A 22365-nucleotide genomic window follows, 5' to 3' on the forward strand; every position below is an offset into this window, starting at 1 on the left:
AAGTCCCTTAACTTTATAAATAGTATGGTTATACTTTTATACACCGATCAACCATAACATTATGAGCAGTGAGAGGTGAAGTGAATAACACTGATGATCTCCTCATCATGGCACCTGTTAGTGGGTGGGATATATTAGGCAGCAAGTGAACATTTTGTCCTCAAAGTTGATGTGTTAGAAGCAGGAAAAATGGGCAAGTGTAAGGATTTGAGCGAGTTTGAAAAGGGCCATATTGCGAAGGCTAGACGACTGGATCAGAGCATCTCCATAACTGCAGCTCTTGTGGGGTCTTACTGGTCTGCAGTGGTCAGTATTTATCAAAAGTGGTCCAAAAAAGGAACTTTGATGCACGTGGGAAGCAAATAGAAGGCTGAAGGCCGGCCCGTGTGGTCTGATTTAACAGCCGAGTCACTGACTGTCTTCAAACAACGGATGAAGACCTACCTCTTCCTGAAGCAGTTTTAAACGAGCTCTTATTTTCCTTGTATGTTTCATGTATTGTTGTATGTTGTATGTACAATAAAAAAATACTCAGTGTTTAGGCTAATGGTATCCTAAGTCTGTGACCTACTGAACTAGTGTTAATGTATTCATTGATAGAGCCTTCAAAGGTCTCTTGTACGTTGCTCTGAATAAGAGCGTCTGCCAAATGCCAGAAATGTAAATTTAAATGTAGATGAGCTACTGTTACTGTTACTATTACTGCTACTCAAATTGTTGGTTCTGGACAAACAAGTCCCATCCGTGGAGGCCCCACCTCGCAGCTTACATGAATTTTTGTAAATATTTTATTATATCTTTTCATGTGACAACACTGAAGAAATGACACTCTGCTACAGTGTAAAATAACTCAACACACAGCCATTAATGTCTAAACCGTTGGCAACAAAAGTGAGTACATCCCTAAGTGGAAATGTCCAAATTGGGCCCAAAGTGTCAATATTTTGTGGCCACCATTATTTTCCAGCACTGCCTTAACCCTCTTGGGCATGGAGTTCACCAGAGCTTCACAGGTTGCCACTGGAGTCCTCTTCCACTCCTCCATGATGACATTACAGAGCTGGTGGATGTTAGAGACCTTGCGCTCACCCACCTTCCATTTGAGGATGCCCCACAGATGCTCAAAAGGGTTTAGGTCTGGAGACATGCTTGGCCAGTCCATCACCTTTACCCTCAGCTTCTTTAGCAAGGCAGTGGTCGTCTTGGAGGTGTGTTCGGGGTCGTTATCATGTTGGAATACTGCCCTGCGGCCCAGTCTCTGAAGGGAGGGGATCATGCTCTGCTTCAGTATGTCACAGTACATGTTGGCATTCATGGTTCCCTCAATGAACTGTAGCTCCCCAGTGCCGGCAGCACTCATGCAGGCCCAGACCATGACACTCCCACCACCATGCTTGACTGTAGGCAAGACACATTTGTCTTTGTTCTCCTCACCTGGTTGCCGCCACACACGCTTGACACCATCTGAACCAAATAAGTTTATCTTGGTCTTATCAGATCACAGAACATGGTTCTGGCCATGTCCTTAGTCTGCTTATCTTCAGCAAATTGTATGCGGGCTTTCTTGTGCATCATCTTTAGTAGAGGCTTCCTTCTGGGACGACGGTCATGCAAACCAATTTGATGCGGTGTGCGGCGTATGGTCTGAGCACTGACAGGCTGACCCCCCCACCCCTTCAACCTGCAGCTCAGTTTCAGGGTCTTAGCAATCTTCTTATAGACTAGGCCATCTTTATGTAGAGCAACAATTCTTTTTTTCAGATCCTCAGAGAGTTCTTTGCCATGAGGTGCCATGTTGAACTTCCAATTACCAGTATGAGAGAGTGTGAGAGCGATAACACCAACACCTGAGACCTTGTAACACTAACGAGTCACATGACACCGGGGAGGGCAAATGGCTAATTGGACCCAATTTGGACATTTCCACTTAGGGGTGTACTCACTTTTGTTGCCAACGGTTTAGACATTAATGGCTGTGTGTTGAGTTATTTTACACTGTAGCAGAGTGTCATTTCTTCAGTGTTGTCACATGAAAAGATATAATAAAATATTTACAAAAATGTGAGGGATGTACTCACTTTTGTGAGATACTGTATATGGTTGGTTTGTTGGTTTGTTTTTATTAATTTGTAAAATATGTAATGTAAGGTAAGGTAAGCCATGCTTTCTACATTAAATCAATGTACTGATATTTTACTGACATGCAGCACACTTTAAAGGTCAAAAATGTCTTAGAATAGGGATACTATAGCCTCAGTTTATTCAAGATGAACATGGAAGAATTAAAGGTGGTTAAACAATAAATAATAATAATTTCTTACGTATATATAACTGTTTAACTTGTTAAACAGATGTTATAATCCAACACTGTTCAGAGTGTGTAAACTATTTTGCTGTCAGAGCATTTCCAGTTCTCCCAGGACTTTGTTACTCAAATTTACAGTAATGTTTTAGCATCTCTGGGAGCTCTAACCAGTCCAAAGCCATTCTGTGAATGATGTGCTTCTGAATAGTTTTTCGACAAAGTGTCTGCAGTGAGGGAACTAGAACAAAAAGAGGAGAGAGGAGAGTACAATTCAGCTTTAGATAATGTACACAGAGACACACATATAATGTATACACACACACACACGTGAGAGAGAGAGAGAGAGAGAGAGAGATTGTGTGATTATAATACGCTTGGGAACTCACGGCCATATTCCACTTGTATAATTCTGACACTTTTAGTAGCAGCAAATACATCCACAACAGCATAGAGAGGCTCACTGGTGGGAATTCCTTTGGCACTTGCACCCATGTCTTCACCATTGATGACAATATGCATATCAGCAAAACCTTGTCTTTTTGGCACAAACAAAACTCCTATCCGACTGCGCCTGGCAGTGGGTGGCAAAGCATTTATTTTATACAGATCATCCAGGATGTGACTAAATCGTCCAGGCCGACTACGTCCCACCAACTTGTCCTTTGGTATGCACACATTTTCTATATACAAGTAACTTTCAGTGAAAAACATTTTAACATTGCCACCCTCATTCCCATCTGCTTGCTGCCCACCTGCTTCTTGGGCTTCCTGAACTTCTTCATCAATAACTTTGTTATGATTTCTGGTTATGGCAAACACCCAGCTTCCTCCTTGGTCCACCAGGTCAGGCAGGGAATACTCAGGAACTGTCTCCAGCTTTTGAGGATCTTGTGCTGTTAGTCCAATCCTGAGGTGGCCACACCAGCCTATTTCCTTGTCCTCGATTTCCACCAAGAAAATCTCTCCAGGGTTTAAAGGATGTTTACTAAAGCAGATTCCATTAGCAAAGCTTTCAACACGAGTGGCCTTAGTCCCACAGCAGTCCAGTTTCACGTTGGCACCGTGAATTGGGTGAAACTCCATAAACTGCCCTAAAACTGTAGCCATTTTAAGAAGACATCCAATTTAATCTTAAATAAGTCTGTTTTACATAAATTACACCACGGATTACTTCAGCATATGTGCCTTCTACATATAAAATGCCCTTACTTACTTCTACATATTACAAGTCCTTGCTGAATACATGGTTTTGGGGCAGACATCTACAACACACTGTAGCCAGGAGAAGTTTCTAGTTTCAGAGTGCTTGCTATTTTTAACCCACTACATCTGTCACTGGCAGTTTAAATAGATGGCAAGGTATGCAGAGGAGATATGGGTGACTGGGTGGAGTTATAAGAATCCCTAAATAAGGATACTCTTTTCAGTGCTACCTACTAGCATGTATTGTTCCCTTTTCAATTATTTTTGCCTTTGAGTTTATTTTATCTTTATGCAAAGAGCAACCATTCTTATCTATTCATTTCTGAAATTCCTGTTCTGGACTCCACAAACCTTTATCTGGGCCAGAACAGAATTAATTTGCCCTACCTCTTTATCTAGTACAGTCTCAAAGGGTGAAGCAGGCACATAGACTCTTAAGGGAAGGAGGATGCTTGAAAAAGATGCTGCTGTGATTTTCAGTGCATGTGCCGTATTACTAAATTCTGTCTTTGTAAGGAAATAGTAGTATATTTTGTGCATGGATTTTTGTGGTGTCATAATATAGCCACATAGTATATTATTGCTAATATATTAGAAATAGTATATTATATTACTTATACTATTATATACTATATTATACGAGTATTTTATAGTATATTACTGCGTTATTGCTATAATTAATTCTGACATCCACATTATGGTGTACTGTCAGACAGTATATCCTACGAATTACTAACCCTTTTTCTTCTCATTTTTTAAATGTCCTTGGTCCCAGCTAATTCTCCCTTATAGCATGTCAGCTAGTCAGGATCTCACCTAGTCAGCATGGCAGCTAACTGGGTGAGACATGCATCCTCTAAGATTGATGTGTGGTTATACATAAACTCAGATAACGAATTCTTAGTAATAACTTGGTATCCTGCATCTCTACTGTAATCTGTATGTGGATTTTTGATGCTGATCTGACATACGGGAGGTCCCAAATGAGGAAAATGAACACTTTTTAATAAATTGCAGCTGCATTTACGCAGCATCCTTTATACAATTGTTATGTCTTTGTAAACACACAAGGGGTCATCACTACCAACCTTAGCCCTGTCTGGTCATTTTAGCTTCCAGTTTGGTGTTGTGTGTGTGGTATTCGCTGTGTTTCTTATTAAATTCTTAATCGTGTCATGAGAATAATTTCAATAACTTCTTTTGTCAGAGGCATTTTTAAAGCCTATGTGACATGTCACACTGTTACCACTTAGGTACAGTCACAACACTTTCATTTTCATCTATGGATGCTTTAGTATTCTATGCGAATTTCTAAATGCAAGCTCATATTATTGTTAATATTTTGCCATAGATATTATATCTGACTTGCAACTATTCATTATTGGATCTTAGATTACTGTATAAAACAACAATGAACAACAAAATGTAGACATTTTGAAAAAGTGAATTTTAAAAGTAGGTCCAGCAAACAGTCAAGCAGCAAATGTTGAGCAGGTATAGACATACATTTTGCTTCTTTTCACAGCTTTTCACAACATGTAAAATTCTACTACAAATCTTCACAATACACTGTATTTCGCACTAGAAATTGATATTCACATCATGGAGTTAAACTGGCCGGTTTAACTTTTTAGTGTTTTTTGGGCCAAACAACTGACGTTGTCTGATCTTCACCAAATTTGCGTTTTGTTTTATGGGGGTCGAAACTAACGTTGTGGATTCATGAATTTTCTGCTATTCAACTGAGATCTTAGCTAATATACACTATTGTAATTAATGCACTATAATCATATAATTTGCTCTGATATATCGCAGGATGTTTGGCTGATAGGAGGAAACTAATCATCCTCTCACGTTTCTCTTGTATTCCCTAATGTGCAGTGTGAATTTGGTGAAAGACTTGGATGACTTTTTCGGACAAAAACACTTAAACCGGCCCATTTAGCTTTTTTGCCAAAAAATGTACGTTGTCTGATCTTCACCAAATTTGGACTGTGTGTTAGGGGGATCAAGTCTACCATTGTCTTTTAATTAATTACCTGCTATTAACCTCTACAGCTTAGATCTACAGCTTAGTTCTAAATGCATTGTAAGCTACCACATCCATCCACTAAACTACATCATCAATAAAGATTAGTCAGAATGTTCCAGAAGCTCCCATTCAAGCCATGACACTAGCTCTACTATGCTTGCCTAATGAGCTTTATTTCTCCACACTTTGCCTTTTCCATCACTTTCTTACAGGTTATTCTTGGTTCCAGAACTTTTGTGGCTTATCTCTGTACTTCTTTGTGCATTTGCATAATGTTTTAAAGTATTTGACTCTGCACCTCGTTTCTGCCCAATGCAGTAGTTTTATTGCTGCATATTTTAAAATACAATGTCATGGGCTGTTACTGCTATAGTTTTGTCCTATGTTTAAAAAAAAGAAAGGAAGAAAATCCGTCAAGCCGTGACCGTTGCTGTTTCCATTAAGGCCAGAGAGAGAGAGAGAGAGAGAGAGAGAGAGAGAGAGAGAGAGCTGTACATTCATATTATAACAATTTCTTCTTGTGCAAGCCAATGAAACAAATACAAACTGCAAACTCAAAATAAACATTTAAATTATAATTTATTTCTAAACTCTGTTGTCTGTGTGCTAGAGAGAGATAAACATTATTATGGAGTTGCATGGCACCATAAAAACTAAGAATGTATAGAATGTGTAATGTGAGTGTGTCTAAGAGTGTATAGAATACACTCAATGACTGGGAGCACAAACCCAGTACTCTTCTTCTCTAGAAAGAAAGCTGTCATTAACTTCATCGACACTATGAAGCTCCTTCATGCACAAAAACATCTGGAACATTTAAGAAGCACTCCAGAGAAATTACACAACCAAAGCAGCTAAGTGAAATGTAAAAATTTATATCGATTACATGTAGCTGCACGGATTTGTCCATCCTCTTACTTGCTCAAGACACTTTTAAACACTATATATTCATAAGTCATAAATAATTCAAAAGAAACCATCATATATTACCTTTTATAACACTGATCTTTAAATATATGTTGAAACCCTTTCTAATACGAGATCACAAAATAAGACACTTATAAAAACAAAAATTCTAAAGCTTAATAAATTTATGCAACTGCACTTATATAGCACTTTTTTGTCCTGCTTTTTAAAAAAAAAATTTATTGATTTTTTTTATATTTATGTTTATGTTCATTTTATGTTTGGTTGTTGTTGTTGTAGTTATTCTGTCTTACTTTAAACTGTATGTCATTGCCTTATAGCTGCCTTGTACTTTTTGTCTTGTACTTACATTGATCAGCCATAACATTATGAGCAGTGAGAGTTGAAGTGAATAACTCTGATTATCTCCTCTTCATGGCACCTGTTAGTGGGTGGGATATATTAGGCAGCAAGTGAACATTTTGTCCTCAAAGTTGATGTGTTAGAAGCAGGACAAACGGGCAAGTGTAAGGATTTGAGCGAGTTTGACATGGGCCAAATTATGATGGCTAGATGACTGGATCAGAGCATCTCCAAAACTGCAGCTCTTATGGGGTGTTCCCGGTCTGCAGTGGTCTGTGTCTTTCAAAAGAAGGAACAGTGGTGAACTGGCGACAGGCTCATGGGCGGCCAAGGCTTAGTGATGCACGTAGGAAGAGAAGACAGGCCCGTGTGATCCGATCCAACAGACGAGCTACTGTTGCTCAAACTGCTGAAGAAGTTAATGCTGGTTCTGTTAGAAAGGTGTCAGAATACACAGTGTGTGACGGGTCAGGGCTGTTTTGGCAGCAAAAGGGGAAAAGGGGAACCAACACAATATTGGGGAACCCATACACAATAAGGGGAACCAATACACAATATTAAGCAGGTGGTCATAATGTAATTAATTAATAAATTAATTAATGGAGGAAGATGATCTTCCTCCATCTTACTGATTTGCTAGAAGAGGGTTGTGGATTAAAAATCAGTGGACCAATCTAGACTTTTATCCCGCCTCTAATCTGCATAAAACTCTATTTCTGATTATTGGAATCGCAAGCGAGCAACTTGAAAAGAAGTGCAAAAATACCGAAATATGCATGAAAAGGGAAATTAAATCACGAGCACAAAATAGCAGAAAGAGCAAGCATTGGATTAAAGTAAACAAGGACAATAAAACTTTGTTTTTAATTCCTAGGATTTTGTCTTGTTTTTTGTTTGTTTGATTTTGTATTCAGTTCTATAATTCACGCGTATATGGCATGAACTAGACTCCATGTCAGTGCCCCAAATTCTGCAGTGTGTGTTATAAGAGTGAGTGTGCTGGGGCTGCATTACTTAATCTGGATTAAAGTGATCAGTAACCATGCACTCCATAATCACCCTGCTGCTGCTGCTGTTCGCCAAATCACATCTGGGCAGATGCTGAAACGATGAAGAAGAGATGTTTAGCTTCACGACTGCCTCGGTATTAGACATACTATTAATTTGTGCCATCCTAAACAACGAAAAATGCAAATAATAAATAAATAAGTCTGTTTTTTTTTTTCATGTCAAGCGTACAGGGCGTACACTGCGGGCTTCTCAAACGCGTCTCCGTCGTTTATATGCGTGTTTGCCAGAATCATAGTTACTAACGACTTCAAACTATGGTTAAACCTTGGTTTTCGGAAAGCACGACGCTGTTCTCGTCTGTGTTTAAAGGCTAAAGGTGTACATTAGAGGAAGATGAGCAGAGTTCAAGACTCCAGCGCGTAAAGAAAGCTCTGAGCTGAAGTTAAAGAACAACCGCAACTGGGTAAGACTATTTCTGTTGATTTACATCAGATGCAATAAGTTTAGCTTGATTTTTAATATTTATATAGTCTTTCTGTAAAAAAAAAAAACAACCCCAAAAACATTCAAACGTCAACAGGGGTTGATCGCTTCCCTGTTCATAGTGATTATGATAAAGGAACCCACGCGATTTTCAGTTTTCTTAGATTAATCTTAATTAACAATTAATACAAGGAAAGGGAACAGGACAATACCGAGACAATAGAAGATACAGCCCTGCATTTATACATTTAAAAAAAAATCTAAAAAACATTTTAATGAAGTCGTTGATTTGCGTAAAAGTAAACCCACTCCTTCAATTCTTTCTACTTTACATTTTCTCCTAAGTAATGTCACACACTGATGTAACACAAACAGTTAATACTTAATACTCAAACAGTTAATAATTAATACTTTAGATATCAATCAATGCTTTTTAAAACTCTATCATTTTTATGATCTGTACCAGTTATATTTGTATATTATTTTGCTTATGGATATGTTTTAATACAAAGGAGTTATGGCTTTTTATGTGTGCTAATGCTTAACAAAGGATTATTTTAATGCAGCATAGAAAAACTAGTGGTAAGAAATACACTATAACACTGATCATCTCCTCATCATGGCACCTGTTAGTGGGTGGGATATATTAGACAGCAAGTGAACATTTTGAGCGAGTTTGACAAAGGCCAAATTGTGATGGCTAGACGACTGGATCAGAGCATCTCCAAAACTGCAGCTCTCGTGGGGTGTTCCCGGTCCGCAGTGGTCAGTATCTATCAAAAGTATTCCTTAAGTCCTGTAAGTCCTTTAAGTCCTGTAAATATCCTTTAAGTCCTGTAAGTTGTGATGTGGGGTCCATGGAGGCCCCAACTTGCAATTTGCATGACTTAAAGGATCTGCTGCTAACATCTTGGTGCCAGATACCACAGCACACCTTCAGGGATCTAGTGGAGTCCATGCCTTGATGGGTCAGGGATGTTTTGGCAGCAAAAGGGGGACCAACACAATATTAGGCAGGTCATAATGTTATGCCTGATCGGTGTACGACGTACGTGTGTGTCCCTGTTTGCCTTTTATTCCATATTTTGTAGGTCAAAACATTTTTTTGCATTTTTTTTTTTAATTTTATTGCATGTTTACCTTCTAGTTGGTTTTCCACCCATAAAACTGTATTAGAATGCATTATGTAACCTTTAACAAACAGCACTACAAAACACAATGGTGCTGTCATGCACCAAATAACCTGATTTGGAAGATGAAAACAGGCTCTGTGGCTTGCTTTATTTAGGATGCCATGTACGCAAGCCTTTGGGCTAAATGTATTGAGTACATTATAGTACATGCATCCATACCAAGCATAAGGCATTACTTAAGGACCTTAAGTAAATCCAACTACTCAAACATGCTCCATTTATTCAGAAGCTATTCACCTATTTATTAGACAAAATGTTGCTGGCACAATACTTTTTTCATACATCAACATGTCAGCTTTCACTAATCTGACAATTTAATAAATTCTAAGAATTGAAGGGCTCTGTCTCCATATTTAACACCAAATAATATTCTTTTATATTTGAATTCTCTTATAATAAGAGAATATTATCCTATTATATTATAGAATATTATAATATCCTCTTCTTTGTTTATGTGCAACCTTTTACATTTACATCATTTGACTTGCATTCATCTTACTTATAAAACTAAGCAGTTAACGAGGGTCTTGTTTTGAACTTACAACCTTCCTCTGGGAAGTTAACTACCCACTAAGTTGCCACTCCATATTACATCTCATTGTTACTGGCAGCAGACAGGTACTTTATAACAAAAAGAAATCCATTCAATACTTTATATTAAAAAAATAGAATGGAAAGTAATAACCTGGTATCAGGCAATCTTATACAGTGCTTTATCTAAAAAAATGCTGCTGTGTAATAAATGGAATGATATGAAATTATAATGCCATATTTGTAAGTCAAAGTAGCTGACGGTCTGTTTTGACTTTTCTGCTGACTTGAAGGTTATTTGTGTGTGCCACATAGAGATAAGAAGCATGGCAGGAAATGAGATTGAGGACCCAACTCAGTGGACTGAACAGAACAAGTCTGGTAGGAGTGGCATCGTCATCCAGCTAACAGATTCGAAGGGTGAATGGGACAGTCTCGAGGATGATGATCTCACAGTCACACTCGACAGGAATAATCAGAAGTTCCTCAAGCCCAAGTCATCCTCCAATGACATACAGACAGATAAAGACAAAGAGTGGGATCTCCACTCTCCAGTGTTTCATGTTCCCCTGTCCCCATCTTCACCAGGCTCCCTTGGGAACTGCTCATCCTCCAGTCTGGGTTTTCTCTCCCCCTCTCACCAGCCTCTGGCTAGCCTGGTGAAGTCTCTGTCCACAGAGCTGGAGTTGAAAGACACTTCATCACTCAAACCCAGACCTTTCATCAGCTTGGTAAAGTCCATCTCCACTGAGCTTTCTCGCAGTAGTCCTGAAGTGTCCCAATCCAAGTCAGACTCCAAGCTCAGCTTGCACCTGTGGACCCAACTCACGCAAACCAAAGGCCGTAATGGAGACTCTCGCACTGCCCCTCCGTCTCCTGTTGATCTTTCACCAACTGAGGCTAAAACAAGCTTTTTTAAAGTGGAGCTAGTTGACACTCGTCGGAAGCTTACTGAGGCCATGCACGAGCCTCTCAGTGTGTTCACTAAGATCATGCGTGAGGACAGCCCAGGCAAGCTTAAGCACCAAAAGAGCACAGGTTCCATTGATTCTTTCGACTCTAAAGGGTCTGGAAGATCAAGTGGTGAACTTTTAGACACAGAGACTCCTATGACAAGCTGTAAATTAGAATGTGAGGGACTGGCCATGTCTAATCAGCCCGTGAAGCCCATTAAGAAATGTATGCACTGCAGATCCTGCCATTCCCATGGTAAACTGAACAAATTGGAGGCTGAAGAGCCCAATGAGATCTGCACACATGAAGATGATACAAATTTATCAAATAAAAGTGATCTGGCAGTCAAGCATTTATCCAAGCAGCCCTGTTCCCAAGTCCCAGGGATGCATCTCTGCTGTGTTGCTGTTTTATCATACTGCTTTTTCATCTTGCCTTTGTCCTCTTATTGGTCTGGCATGTTTGTTGGCTTGGCATTTGGCTTCATGCTGGGGCTCCTCCTTATTCGATTAGAATTGACCAGACATCACTATTCTGTTCCTTCAGATAGGTTTAATGAGACCACACATGACTGGATTTATGGTGAGAGCAAAATCGACACACTTAAGGTAATCTGATTTAAACACATATTCCTTTTAATTTGGTACTAAGATTGTAATACAAGTAAAGTGTATTACAGTCTTAGAAAAATAAATAAGACCTCTGAATTGGAAGCCCAGTGTTTCAGGGTGTCCAAGGGTACAAACTGAAGTACACTTTCGGTTGTTAGATTTAACCCTTGTTTCTAACTATATACTGTAATACTGCATAACATTCAGTCCTGATCATCCCCTAACCACCAGACAGTAATTACAGATATTTTGGAGAGTCTGGAGTACAAAAACAACATTGTATATCTTCATAGGTGACAGAATGTCAAAATGCTTTTAAAGTCTTTTTCTTTAAATAGCTTTAAATTTCTTTAAATCTGCTTAACCTATTTTTATTAAACTATAATTGACAAACATATTGAGAAGTCTCTAAAACATTGTAGGGCCTGCAACATAGGTAATAGTGAGGCTTATTTTTTATGTTGAGATAAAAGAGTGATGAAAACTTGTTTTGCATTTCAGGGCTGGATTAATGAGATGTATGCATATGATCCAGAAACATACCACCCTTCTCTTATGCACTCTGTGTATGCAACCCTGGAGGGGTCATGTATTCGGTTGGACTATCCCCGCAGCAACATCCCACGGTGGGCCACCTTTAATGAGCCGTTTTATAATCAAAGCTTCACCCACTGTCGTAGGTTTCACCTGGATGGCAGCAAGGTCTGTGCTACACATTTTGTCTTCTTTTTGACCCCAGGACTACTACACCATTGTTTCCTATTGTGTCTCTTGTTTGATTTGCATATCGTTTTGACTAAGAAATACACAAAATCATGAAGAAGGTTCTTTTTGCAATAGGTGTTCCTGTTGCCTCCTACCCTGGCACGGAAGAGAGTGTGGAACAGAAAGTATCCTATATGCATCACTGCTGCAAGGGCAGAGGAAATAACAGAGGATCAACAGGACCCACATTTTAATGAGAAATCATCCATTTCACTATCTAAAACCAATCACAACACCACACTCTACCTCTTTGCCAGAACAGGAAGGGAGAAAGAGCAGTGGTTCCATCACCTTCGTGTAGCATCCTTGTACAGAAATGATGTCCAGAATGAATCTGGTAAGTGTCTGTGATGCTGCAGGGGTAGTATCATCATCCTGGCTCAGTATTCATTAGTTTTTCATCTTCTTATTCCTGTATTCTCATTATTATGCTAGTTTGAATTATACAGTAACGTTAGTGAAACTAAGAGTAAAAGCAATGTATATCTTAAGTAATTAAATCTTATTGACCGAAGTGCTAAAACAAAATAAAATCCTTATGTTAAATATACACATGTGCACTGTCATTATTAAAGTGATTAGATAGTTTGTTAAAATCCCTGATACAATCCTGTTAATTATACCAGTAATTTTTCTCCCCAAATAGATATCCCTGTATCGCAAGAGGTAAAATCCTCTATATCAATGCAAGTTGCTGGGAGCACTGAGAATATCTCATCTATGTCTAAGTATGAATACACCACGTACATGACTGATCTCATCTCTTCAGTCCAGGGAAGATCTTCACCTTGCTTCTGTCATAACAGCAAGCAAAGCAGTCCTACTGAAAAAGATCAGGTCTGCAAAAAATTATGTCTACTTTCTCTTAAAGCTGACATGCTGCATTTATATACAGTTAAGAAACTATTATGCAAATACAGCCAAAGAAATCAATAGGGAATATGTGAATTGCTAATACATGGTATTCATTGGAGTGTAATTTTGTCATGCTTATCTTTTTATTAGAGCAGCAAAAGCTGTCAAGGGGGCAATCAATGTGTCTGACCTTTCATGAACTGTAATTAAAATTTTCTCTCTCCCTCTCTCTCTCTCTCTCTCTCTCTCTCTCTCTCTCTCTCTCCCTCTCTCTCTTTTAAATTTCTCCTTCTGTTTGTTTAATTTAGAATGCTTGTCAAGGAGAAGGAATGAAGCCTCTCTGGATTAATGCCCTGATTGGTCGTATCTTCTGGGATTTTCTCTGTGAGAAGAACTGGTCTGATCAAGTAGCCCACAAGGTTCAGTGCAAGTTGAGCAAAATAAGAGTAAGCCACAAATATCACCTAAAAAAAAACACCAGATTCACATCAAAATAAATCAACATATTATGAAGCATAACAAGGAATGAATTATTGTTTTTCAAATAAGTCACTTGTTTTGTTCTGATGTGTATCACCTCCACAGTTGCCTTACTTTATGGATGAACTGACTGTAACTGAGCTTTCCATGGGTTCCTGCATGCCCCAGATCACAGGCTTGTTCAAGCCCCAGGTCGATGCCAGAGGTGTGTGAACAAGCCTCAACAGATATTCTTACAAGAATAGATGTTTTTTCACACAGTAGGTGAAGTGTCTATGCACATGTCCCTGCAATGACAACATTATTATGCTGGTGAAATCATAGTGAGCGAGTGTCGATCACACCCTAAAAGTATTCAGCTTTTAATTCAATTCATTCGTATAGCGCTTTTAACAATGGACATTGTCTCAAAGCAGCTTTACAGAAGTATAGAAACATAGAAAAAAATTAGAATTAAATTAAATTTACTTTTTTATCCCTAATGAGCAAGCCTGTGGCGATGGTGGCAAGAAAAAAAAAACTCCCTGAGATGATATGATGAAGAAACCTTGAGAGGAACCAGGCTCAGAAGGGAACCTCATCCTCACTTGGGTGACACTGGACAGTAAATGATGTAACTGTTGATAATGTCCTTTCTGCAACAGCATCCAAGAGCTCTTGAGGAACTAGTTGTCAAAAAGAAGTTGCAGTGCAGTGGCACAATCTGTTTAGTGCTCCAGATATCCATTTCTGTGTATTGATTTACTGTAAACATGGCTACACCTGATCTTTAATTAAAAACGAACCATGTAAATACTGGGGGAGAAACGCAGAGGTAGAAAGGCCAGTAATGTCAGCATGGTCTGTGACTTCTGGCTGTGCGTCTTCCCTGGTAATATTTTAAAAAATGTACTTAGTTCACATTGAAGATATAAACAAACTGATAGGCTAAGCCAAACCACTGTCACCTTCACCAGGCACTCCTCCAAATGTGGTGGTCAGGAGTTTATATACTGTGTGTGATGTAATGTGTTTATGCATAATGCAATCTCTGGTTGGAGATGTACAAACCTTTTCTCTGTGAAAGAGACTAGACTATTGTCTGTGAGAGAAAAGGGTCAGTGTGTCCATCTGTGTCTGACTTTTGCTGCTCCCTGCCTGATTATCTACAGTTGTTATGTAATGCTGTGCGTCACAGTCCTGCTGTTCTAATCACACTGCATCCCACTTACAGATTTATCGCACTCATTATCATGCCATTGGGCCTCATAATCTGCTGTAATAGTTTGTCATTTGTAATCTGTGTGATCAGAAGCCTCTAATGCTCTCCACCAAGGCCCTGATTAAGCTCTCATTTATATTTTTAATTAATTATTTTTTAAAATTAATGTAAATTATTCCATAACTACATTATAACTAACAGGACAATCATGTAGTAATGTAGCTGAGGAATGAAAGAAGGGCTTAAAGTATCATAAAAAAGGCTTTTAAAAAATGTGTGTACGTAAGAAAAATAATAATTCTCTGTATTAGGTCTGTGGCTCCAGTTGAATATTGAGTACACAGGAGCCCTTCAGATGACATTAGAGACAAAGATTAACCTGTCAAAACTGGGAAAGGAAGAAGAACCTAAAGCAATTCTGAAAGAGATGCAGACATACCATGTAAGGTTAGTTTGTGCTGAACACTACTGATGGTGCAGTTTGTTATATTATCTAGATTCTTATTATTTCTATACTGTGATTTGCAATATGGCTGTAAAATCGATTACTTTTATTTTTATTTATTTATTTATTTATTTATTTTTCTGGCCCAGAAAGTACCTTCATTAGACAAAACTGAAATACTTTCCCAATGGTGTTCTTTCAAGGCTTGTTGAATTCAATGTAATTGCAGTTTGGTTAGTAGAAAGGAGAGAGCTTCAATAACGAAAAACTGCTCTTTTAATTCTCTACCTATCATCACATAATAATAGAAAATGTTATTGTCTGGTTGTGTTTGCTTTCCTTAGAAATACCAGATCCAAACTTGCTGTTCTGGCTGACAGTGATGAGGAATCATCAAGCGCAGGATCATCTGATGAAGAGGAAATTCCATCCACTAAGCCTCAGGAAACTCAGGGAGAGAAGGACACTATTCCTGGTGCTGAGAGGTGACTGATACATTCAAAAATATTCTTAATAATACACAGAAGCCAGTTAGCTTTTTACATAGTGATGCACAGATTATATCTTTAAACTGCTTTCAAATGTAGATTTACTCTAGATCAGTGTCACAGCTGTCTTTAATCTTCTGTGCTTCATTGCCTACTCCTACATTAATGAATTTAACGCTTAACTCAGTCCAGCTGTCGAACATCTCTACCTTCTCCTCTTTACAGCGGTTTATCTGGAGGCAGAACGGGCCGTCGGATTTTGAGACTTGTCGACAAAATAGCTAAATCCAAATATTTCCAGAAGGCTACAGAAAATGAGTACATCAAAAAGAAGATTGAGGAGATGTCAAACACACCTCTGCTGCTCACGGTTGAGGTTAAAGAACTTTCTGGAGAACTTCTTGTCAATATTCCGCCTCCCCCTACGGATAGAATATGGTACGGTCCACTCTCATAAACATGTTCTGTGGTAATCTTAATAATCTGAAAATACATTAAACAAATAGTGATTATATTTACATCACACTTGATGTATCCACTAAATTGCCACCAATTAGTGTAATAACCCTCTAATTGTATTTGTTCTGACAATGCGTGCTTGATAAAATGGTTAATAGATGATCTTTTTTTGTTTGTTTGTTTTTCAGGTACAGTTTCTGTATGCCTCCAAAGCTTGACCTGCGAGTTCAGCCCAAACTTGGGGAACGGGAAGTGACTTTCTGTCATGTCACTGAATGGATTGAGAAAAAACTTGAAGATGAGTTTCAGGTTAAACATTTTCTGTATTCTGTTTTTCTCACATTTTTTTGTACCAGGATAAATATGACTATTATTAAATTGAGGATCTTATTGTATTTCCATAGAACTTTTTAACCAGTTCTTAAAATCTTGTTCAAACTTCATTGTAAATCTGTCTATTGTAAACTGTGTTACAGAAAGCGTTTGTGTTTCCAAACATGGATGACATATATTTCCCATTAATGCACTCAGCCTTCGAGAGCCAGCCAGAAGCTCAGCATTCTCCGACACAGCCATCACGCTCTTCTGCTCTGGGCTCTAGTGAGACCTGTGACCCAAACCATTCTTTCCCTTTAGAATAGTGCCTCTTTGTGGCCATTTATGAAAATACACAATTAACCACTGTGCATTTTGTAGGTTTATTCAGTAATAAAAAATAAAATACAGTATAAAAGCAGTAGTACAGGATTAAATATGTTTACATTACTGTTTAAATTATTATAAGCTCACTGCAAGCAGAACATGAGTTCACTGTTTAATGTGCTTCCTATATGGACCTACTACATACTGTGATTTTTTTTGTTTTTAATTAATGTGATCTCTCCATACCATTTCTGAAGGCTGCATTATGAAATAAATTGATTATGAAAAGTGCATTGACCTTATTATTTATGTACATTATTACGGACATCATGGTTTAGTATTTGCTCTAGCAGACTTCAAACATTTAATACATTTGAATTAACTCTACAGTTTTCTTGCCATTCGCTCATGTAAACCTGACATGCTTCAATAAATGCATAGTAGTGTAGCAGTATTGCTTAGTATATGCAACCCAGCTGTTAGAGTTCAATCATTTAGTGATAAAACCACACAGATGACATGACATGCAATTGGGTTTAAGTTTCCATCAGACATTAAACTCATTAGTACACACTTTATAAAACATCTAAAGGGCATATTTTCTAGGAGCTGCTGCTGCTGGAGCTGTTGCGTGTGATGGGGCTTTGGCCCACTCTGAAACTTCTTCCTGTGCTGGTTCCCTCACCAGGGCTTTCCTCTTCCTCCTCCTCTTCTTCCAGGTTCTCACTGAGCTCCAGGCTTTCACAGATCAGGCTGATCTGTCGAGTCATGTGGGCCATGCGGCTTTGCATGCGCTGCATCTTCCTGCGCAGTGCAGAGGCGATGTTTCGCTGCATCTGTCGCTGGGTCTTATAGTGCTCCTGCAGCTCTCTGTAGCAGTTGTGCTTGGCCTGATTAGTATGGTTCAGGAGTGTGCCACAACCCATTGGGCAAAGCTGCCTCCAGTATTCGCAGACCTGAGCATGTGCCTGGGCATCTTTTCTCAGTATTCTAGACCCACAGCCCTGTTGTGGACACAGCAGCCACTCAAATGGGCATGTAGAGGTGTGGAGGTATTGCTCTGAGAGAGGGAAGGTGGCTGTGCAACCCTGCTGCTCATTTTGGCACTGAGAATAATAACATGATATGATCAAGAAATTCTGGCTGAGATTCAGGGTCAATATTTAAAACTGATTATCAATCTAAGTATTTGCTTATATTTATACTTCCCCCAGCATTCTTACCAAGGTGTTTCTTACCTTGATTGGTAAACGGCCAATGGATTTACTGAGCTTGAACATAACAAACATAAGGCGCTGGCTGACAGGTTTCCTGCAGCATGGACATGTTTCCTGTCTAGATTGATTTAGTACAAACTGTTTAGCATATTCACACTGAAAACATGACTGAATCATCTCAATTACAAATTACATTTATATTATTCATACCTCCTCATCCAGAGCAAAATGCACTTCTTGCAAAAGACATGGTTACATGCCACACGCACAGGGCAGCGTAGAACCCCTTTGCATATGATACAGATAAGGTCATGGTCAGGGGGGTCTACAAAAAGCTCCACTTCGTAGCCACCACTCTGATATGAAACATAATAACCAACCAAACACCATTAGTTGGAGAGTGATTTAAAATCATGGATCAAGTGTTTAATCCCAGTGTTATTCAAGCTTTAAAAACTTAATCCATATAATTAATTCTAAACCTCTAATATAATTAATATAATAATATAATATAATATAATATAATATAATATAATATAATATAATATAATATAATATAATATAATATAATATAATATAATAATATAATTAATATAATTATCCATATAATTAATTCTAATTCTAAATTTTCAATTAAATTAAATTTTAACATTGGACATTGTCCCAAACCAGTTTTAGAGAAATATATAATTCTGTAATTCTGGATGTATATATATATATATATATATATATATATATATATATATATATATATATATATATATATATATATATATATATATATATATATATTAAATGTATAATTTATCCTTAATTAGCAAGCAAAACTTGATATAAATAACCCTGATTCTAAATCTAACAAAACCTTTAATAATCTTTAGATTCAAAAACAAAATAATTGCAAACAAGTCTGTTTTTTCTAGCTGGAGTGAATAAGTACATCAGAACTCACCATATTTCACTGTGTTAGAAATTCACAGCTGTTAGTGAAATGATACATCCTAAAGAGCTCTGTGCTTCAAGTCCAAGCAGATGCTGCTATCCAACAATACACAGCTTAACCATGTCCATCTGAGACCATCTGACACCTGATGGTTCAGAAATCTATTACCTATTTCCATTTTTTGTTTCTTTTACATTCTAGCACAGGGTGTTGTAAATGTCAGGTGCTAACCACACTTGTCTAGAACCAACAGAGGCCTATCCAGGTACTATCCAGGTTTTACTTAGTGGACAAAGGCAGTACTGTGGAAATCACTGAGCTTTCAATGGCTTGTGTGCTCTACTGACTACAAACCCTATTCTCTTAACACTGTTGTCTCTGAATGGCCGGTGGAACACAGTGGTGTTTTCTGTAGGTTGACTCATGTAGATATGCCATGTAACAGTAACCTCTTTCATATTTTCACTATTTAACAAAATATTGCCAAGGTCGTTCTATAACATAACATAATATCTGCATATTAGTCCTTATCAAAGCTGAAAAAGAATTATTTGATAGTGGAACATACCATATCTTCTATTTTACTGACTCAAATTTATATCTCTATTTTATCAGTCATCAGGGTTTTTGTTTGTCTAATTTTGAGGCAAGATAATGCATAAATAGTAACATCCGACTCACATTTTTAAGAAAGACAAAGGTGTTGTCTGAGGCAGGCAGGAGTGTTTGGCCTGTAGATTTTTCCAGATTGACTTAAAGCTGGGAACAGCAGATGGCGATGTAACATTGTTTTCCATTCATAATGTCATATACACTGAACCATGACTACCACCTTTTTTTGTACTTAGAAAAAATTGTGTATACATTTTGTATATAGAGAATATTTCATTTATTTTTCATTTATATTTTATATTTCTTTTTTTTTTACTTTTGAATTCATTTGTACATTTAGATTATTTCATTTGTTATTATTATTTATATTTAATTTATATTTATTTTATGTTGTGATCTGAAGCAGTGTCTGGCAAAAGAATTTCCTTTGGGATTAATAAAGTTCTATCTTATCTTATCTTATTGTTAAGAACAGAGAAGGAAACCACAATATTAAACACAAAGCAAGTGCCCCAAGAAATGGCTTTTGTTGTTTGACTTGCTTTATATTGTACGTTCTGGTCCTGTTGCTTTGTACAGAATTTGTCAGATGCGCATTATCCAAAAAAAAACAAAGGTATCATTTAAATGCTTCTTGAATAAGTCAGTCTTTTGTCATTGATTCAAGACAGCCAATGACTCACTTGTTCAGGCATCTAGGGGAAGTTCATTCCTCCACCTAGCTGCCAGAACAGAGAAGAGCCTTGGTGCATGCCTTCCTTGTAATTTGAGCGATGGTACGTCTAGCCAAGCAGTGTTAGAGGATCGGAGAAAATTTGCTCCAGTTTGGCTTTGTAGGCAACCATCAGTGTTTTAAATCTGATGCAGGCAGGTATATGAAGCCAGTGGAGGGTGTGTAGCAATGGGGTGGTGTGTGAGAACTTGAGAAGGTTGAAAACAAGTCACACAGTTGCATTCTGGAACAGATGAAGAGGTTGAATAGCAGACCTGCCAAGAACCAGGTGCAGAAATCCAGTTTTTTAATGACAAGGAACTGCCTCTGGATAGAATCCTTCTAAGGTTGTAAAAGAGAAACTCAGGTATGACCATGTGTAAATTTAGCAATGTGTTTGGAGAAGGACAACTGATTGTCCATGGTTTCCCCAGGATTGTGTGCAGTGACAGATGATTAGATCTGTTCAGGTGGGTCACAAGATCCCGATGTGGGGATACATCTCCTGGGATGAATAGCCTTTCAATTTGGCTGTTATGATTTCTTGTATCATTGGTAATACCACACTGTTCAGATGTGACATAATCAAAAAAACAAATATAATTTTAGATAGAATTTCTGTAGCTTTGTATGGTGTTATAAAAGGACTGTGTGTCACTGAAGCAAAAGCTTGTTACTGATTTCCTGTCCATGAAATTATTCACATTTAAAGTTTTGTTTTTTGGACTGTTTGGTTCTAATCAGTAGACAATTAATATTATATGCACTTGAAGACAATAACTTAATAACACATTTTAAAAATAGTATATATCAAAACATACCTGCAGTAGCAGAGAAAGCAGTATATGGACTATACACTGTATATTGTTGGAACTCCATTTTCATATGTGTGTGTGTGTATATTTTTTTGTTTCCTGTCAACAACCAACACATAAAGAATTTGCACAGTAGATGACGACTCCCTAATTTGTATTAAAAGCAAAATACTACATAACAACTATTTTGTATCCATATCATATTGTAGAAAGAATGCCATATGATAGCTGCCTTTAAACAATTAAAGGACATAAATGAGCTTCATAAAATTTTGGAAATTTATTTAATATAATTCCAACATGTACCCATGTCTATATTGTTGAACTAATGTAGAGTTCTGGACATTCTTCACCTATTTAACTGCTGCCAACCTAAATATAGGATTAAATGCTGAAAATAAATTTGTATCAAATACTACAATATCTGAAATGTAGACTGGATATATACCACAGTTATTTACTTAAAATATTCAAATATCTTTATATGTGGACTGAACCAATTATTTATTTAAACAAACATGCATATCTGTGTAGGTTCCTACAGAAGAATCATCCTGTCAGCGGTTAAGGCCATGAGACAATGTTTTGTTTTGACATATGAAATGACATGACACCAATCTTTAAATAGAAGTCATTCAGGGACTGACATACAGGGAACACAGCAAGGAAATACAGAACAATTTCCTTGCAGAGGTGACTGATTTTACAAAAAGTACTTCAGGAAATCATGCCTTGTTTATACCATTTCTTAGAAAGAACACTGATATTTGAGTTGATGGTGCAATCATGCATTCATCCAGAAATATTTATTTACTGATTCCTTTCTGCGCTAACTTTTGTTATCCTGAAACACAGAGGAAACTTGAGAAGCTTTAAGATATTAATAATAGTTAATTCCTGTGGATAACCCTTTCAATAGAACGAGTTCAGATATAGATTTAGACAGTTGAATTTGAAGGTGGTGAGGAAAATACATGAAAAAAATACTTTGAGATGAACCATGCTCAAAAAGAAAGGACCCACAGCAACCACTCTATTCTAAGTCGTACCAAATATATTGGAATGTAAACAATTACAGTATACAGTAGAACACAGGTGTGAGGCTAACCTACCATGATGTTATCCTCACATCTACGATC

General features: G+C 37.6%; 3 protein-coding genes across 3 annotated transcripts; 1 reads left to right on the forward strand and 2 right to left on the reverse strand.

The window, feature by feature from the left end:
* Positions 1–2055: 2055 nt before the first annotated feature.
* On the reverse strand, positions 2056–3605 carry neurl2 (neuralized E3 ubiquitin protein ligase 2). The gene is made up of 2 exons (XM_058406951.1): positions 2692–3605; positions 2056–2543 (listed from the first exon to the last, which is right to left on the reverse strand). The coding sequence occupies exons 1-2, from the start codon at positions 3410–3412 to the stop codon at positions 2428–2430; spliced, it is 837 nt and encodes a 278-aa protein (XP_058262934.1). The 5' UTR covers positions 3413–3605; the 3' UTR covers positions 2056–2427.
* A 4283-nt stretch (positions 3606–7888) lies between these two features.
* tex2l (testis expressed 2, like) lies at positions 7889–17180 on the forward strand. The gene is made up of 12 exons (XM_058405763.1): positions 7889–8283; positions 10343–11589; positions 12094–12294; positions 12433–12694; positions 13004–13194; positions 13521–13658; positions 13798–13897; positions 15205–15340; positions 15683–15823; positions 16052–16264; positions 16474–16594; positions 16762–17180. Exons 2-12 carry the CDS (start codon positions 10354–10356, stop codon positions 16924–16926), a joined length of 2904 nt encoding a protein of 967 aa, XP_058261746.1. The 5' UTR covers positions 7889–8283; positions 10343–10353; the 3' UTR covers positions 16927–17180.
* A 349-nt stretch (positions 17181–17529) lies between these two features.
* rnf151 (ring finger protein 151) lies at positions 17530–18506 on the reverse strand (the record flags this gene model as incomplete). The annotated part of the gene is made up of 3 exons (XM_058406366.1): positions 17530–18033; positions 18166–18262; positions 18355–18506. Coding segments are annotated over 3 exons (753 nt in total), but the record flags the coding sequence as incomplete, so codon positions are not given.
* Positions 18507–22365: the final 3859 nt, after the last annotated feature.

This window comes from Hemibagrus wyckioides, linkage group LG13 (genome assembly GCF_019097595.1).
Source record: "Hemibagrus wyckioides isolate EC202008001 linkage group LG13, SWU_Hwy_1.0, whole genome shotgun sequence".
NCBI classification, from domain to species: Eukaryota; Metazoa; Chordata; class Actinopteri; order Siluriformes; family Bagridae; genus Hemibagrus; species Hemibagrus wyckioides.

What these genes read in the sequence shown, in the direction of transcription:
- neurl2 (XM_058406951.1), bottom strand. Translation starts at nt 3,412, where the DNA reads ATGGCTACAGTTTTAGGGCAGTTTATGGAGTTTCACCCAATTCACGGT. An exon ending in TATACAAGTGGAATATGGCC is followed by an intron (nt 2,544 to 2,691) that starts GTGAGTTCCCAA and finishes TTTTTGTTCTAG; the next exon opens with TTCCCTCACTGCAGACACTT.
- tex2l (XM_058405763.1), top strand. Translation starts at nt 10,354, where the DNA reads ATGGCAGGAAATGAGATTGAGGACCCAACTCAGTGGACTGAACAGAAC. An exon ending in GCAAAATCGACACACTTAAG is followed by an intron (nt 11,590 to 12,093) that starts GTAATCTGATTT and finishes TTTGCATTTCAG; the next exon opens with GGCTGGATTAATGAGATGTA. An exon ending in TTCACCTGGATGGCAGCAAG is followed by an intron (nt 12,295 to 12,432) that starts GTCTGTGCTACA and finishes TTTTTGCAATAG; the next exon opens with GTGTTCCTGTTGCCTCCTAC.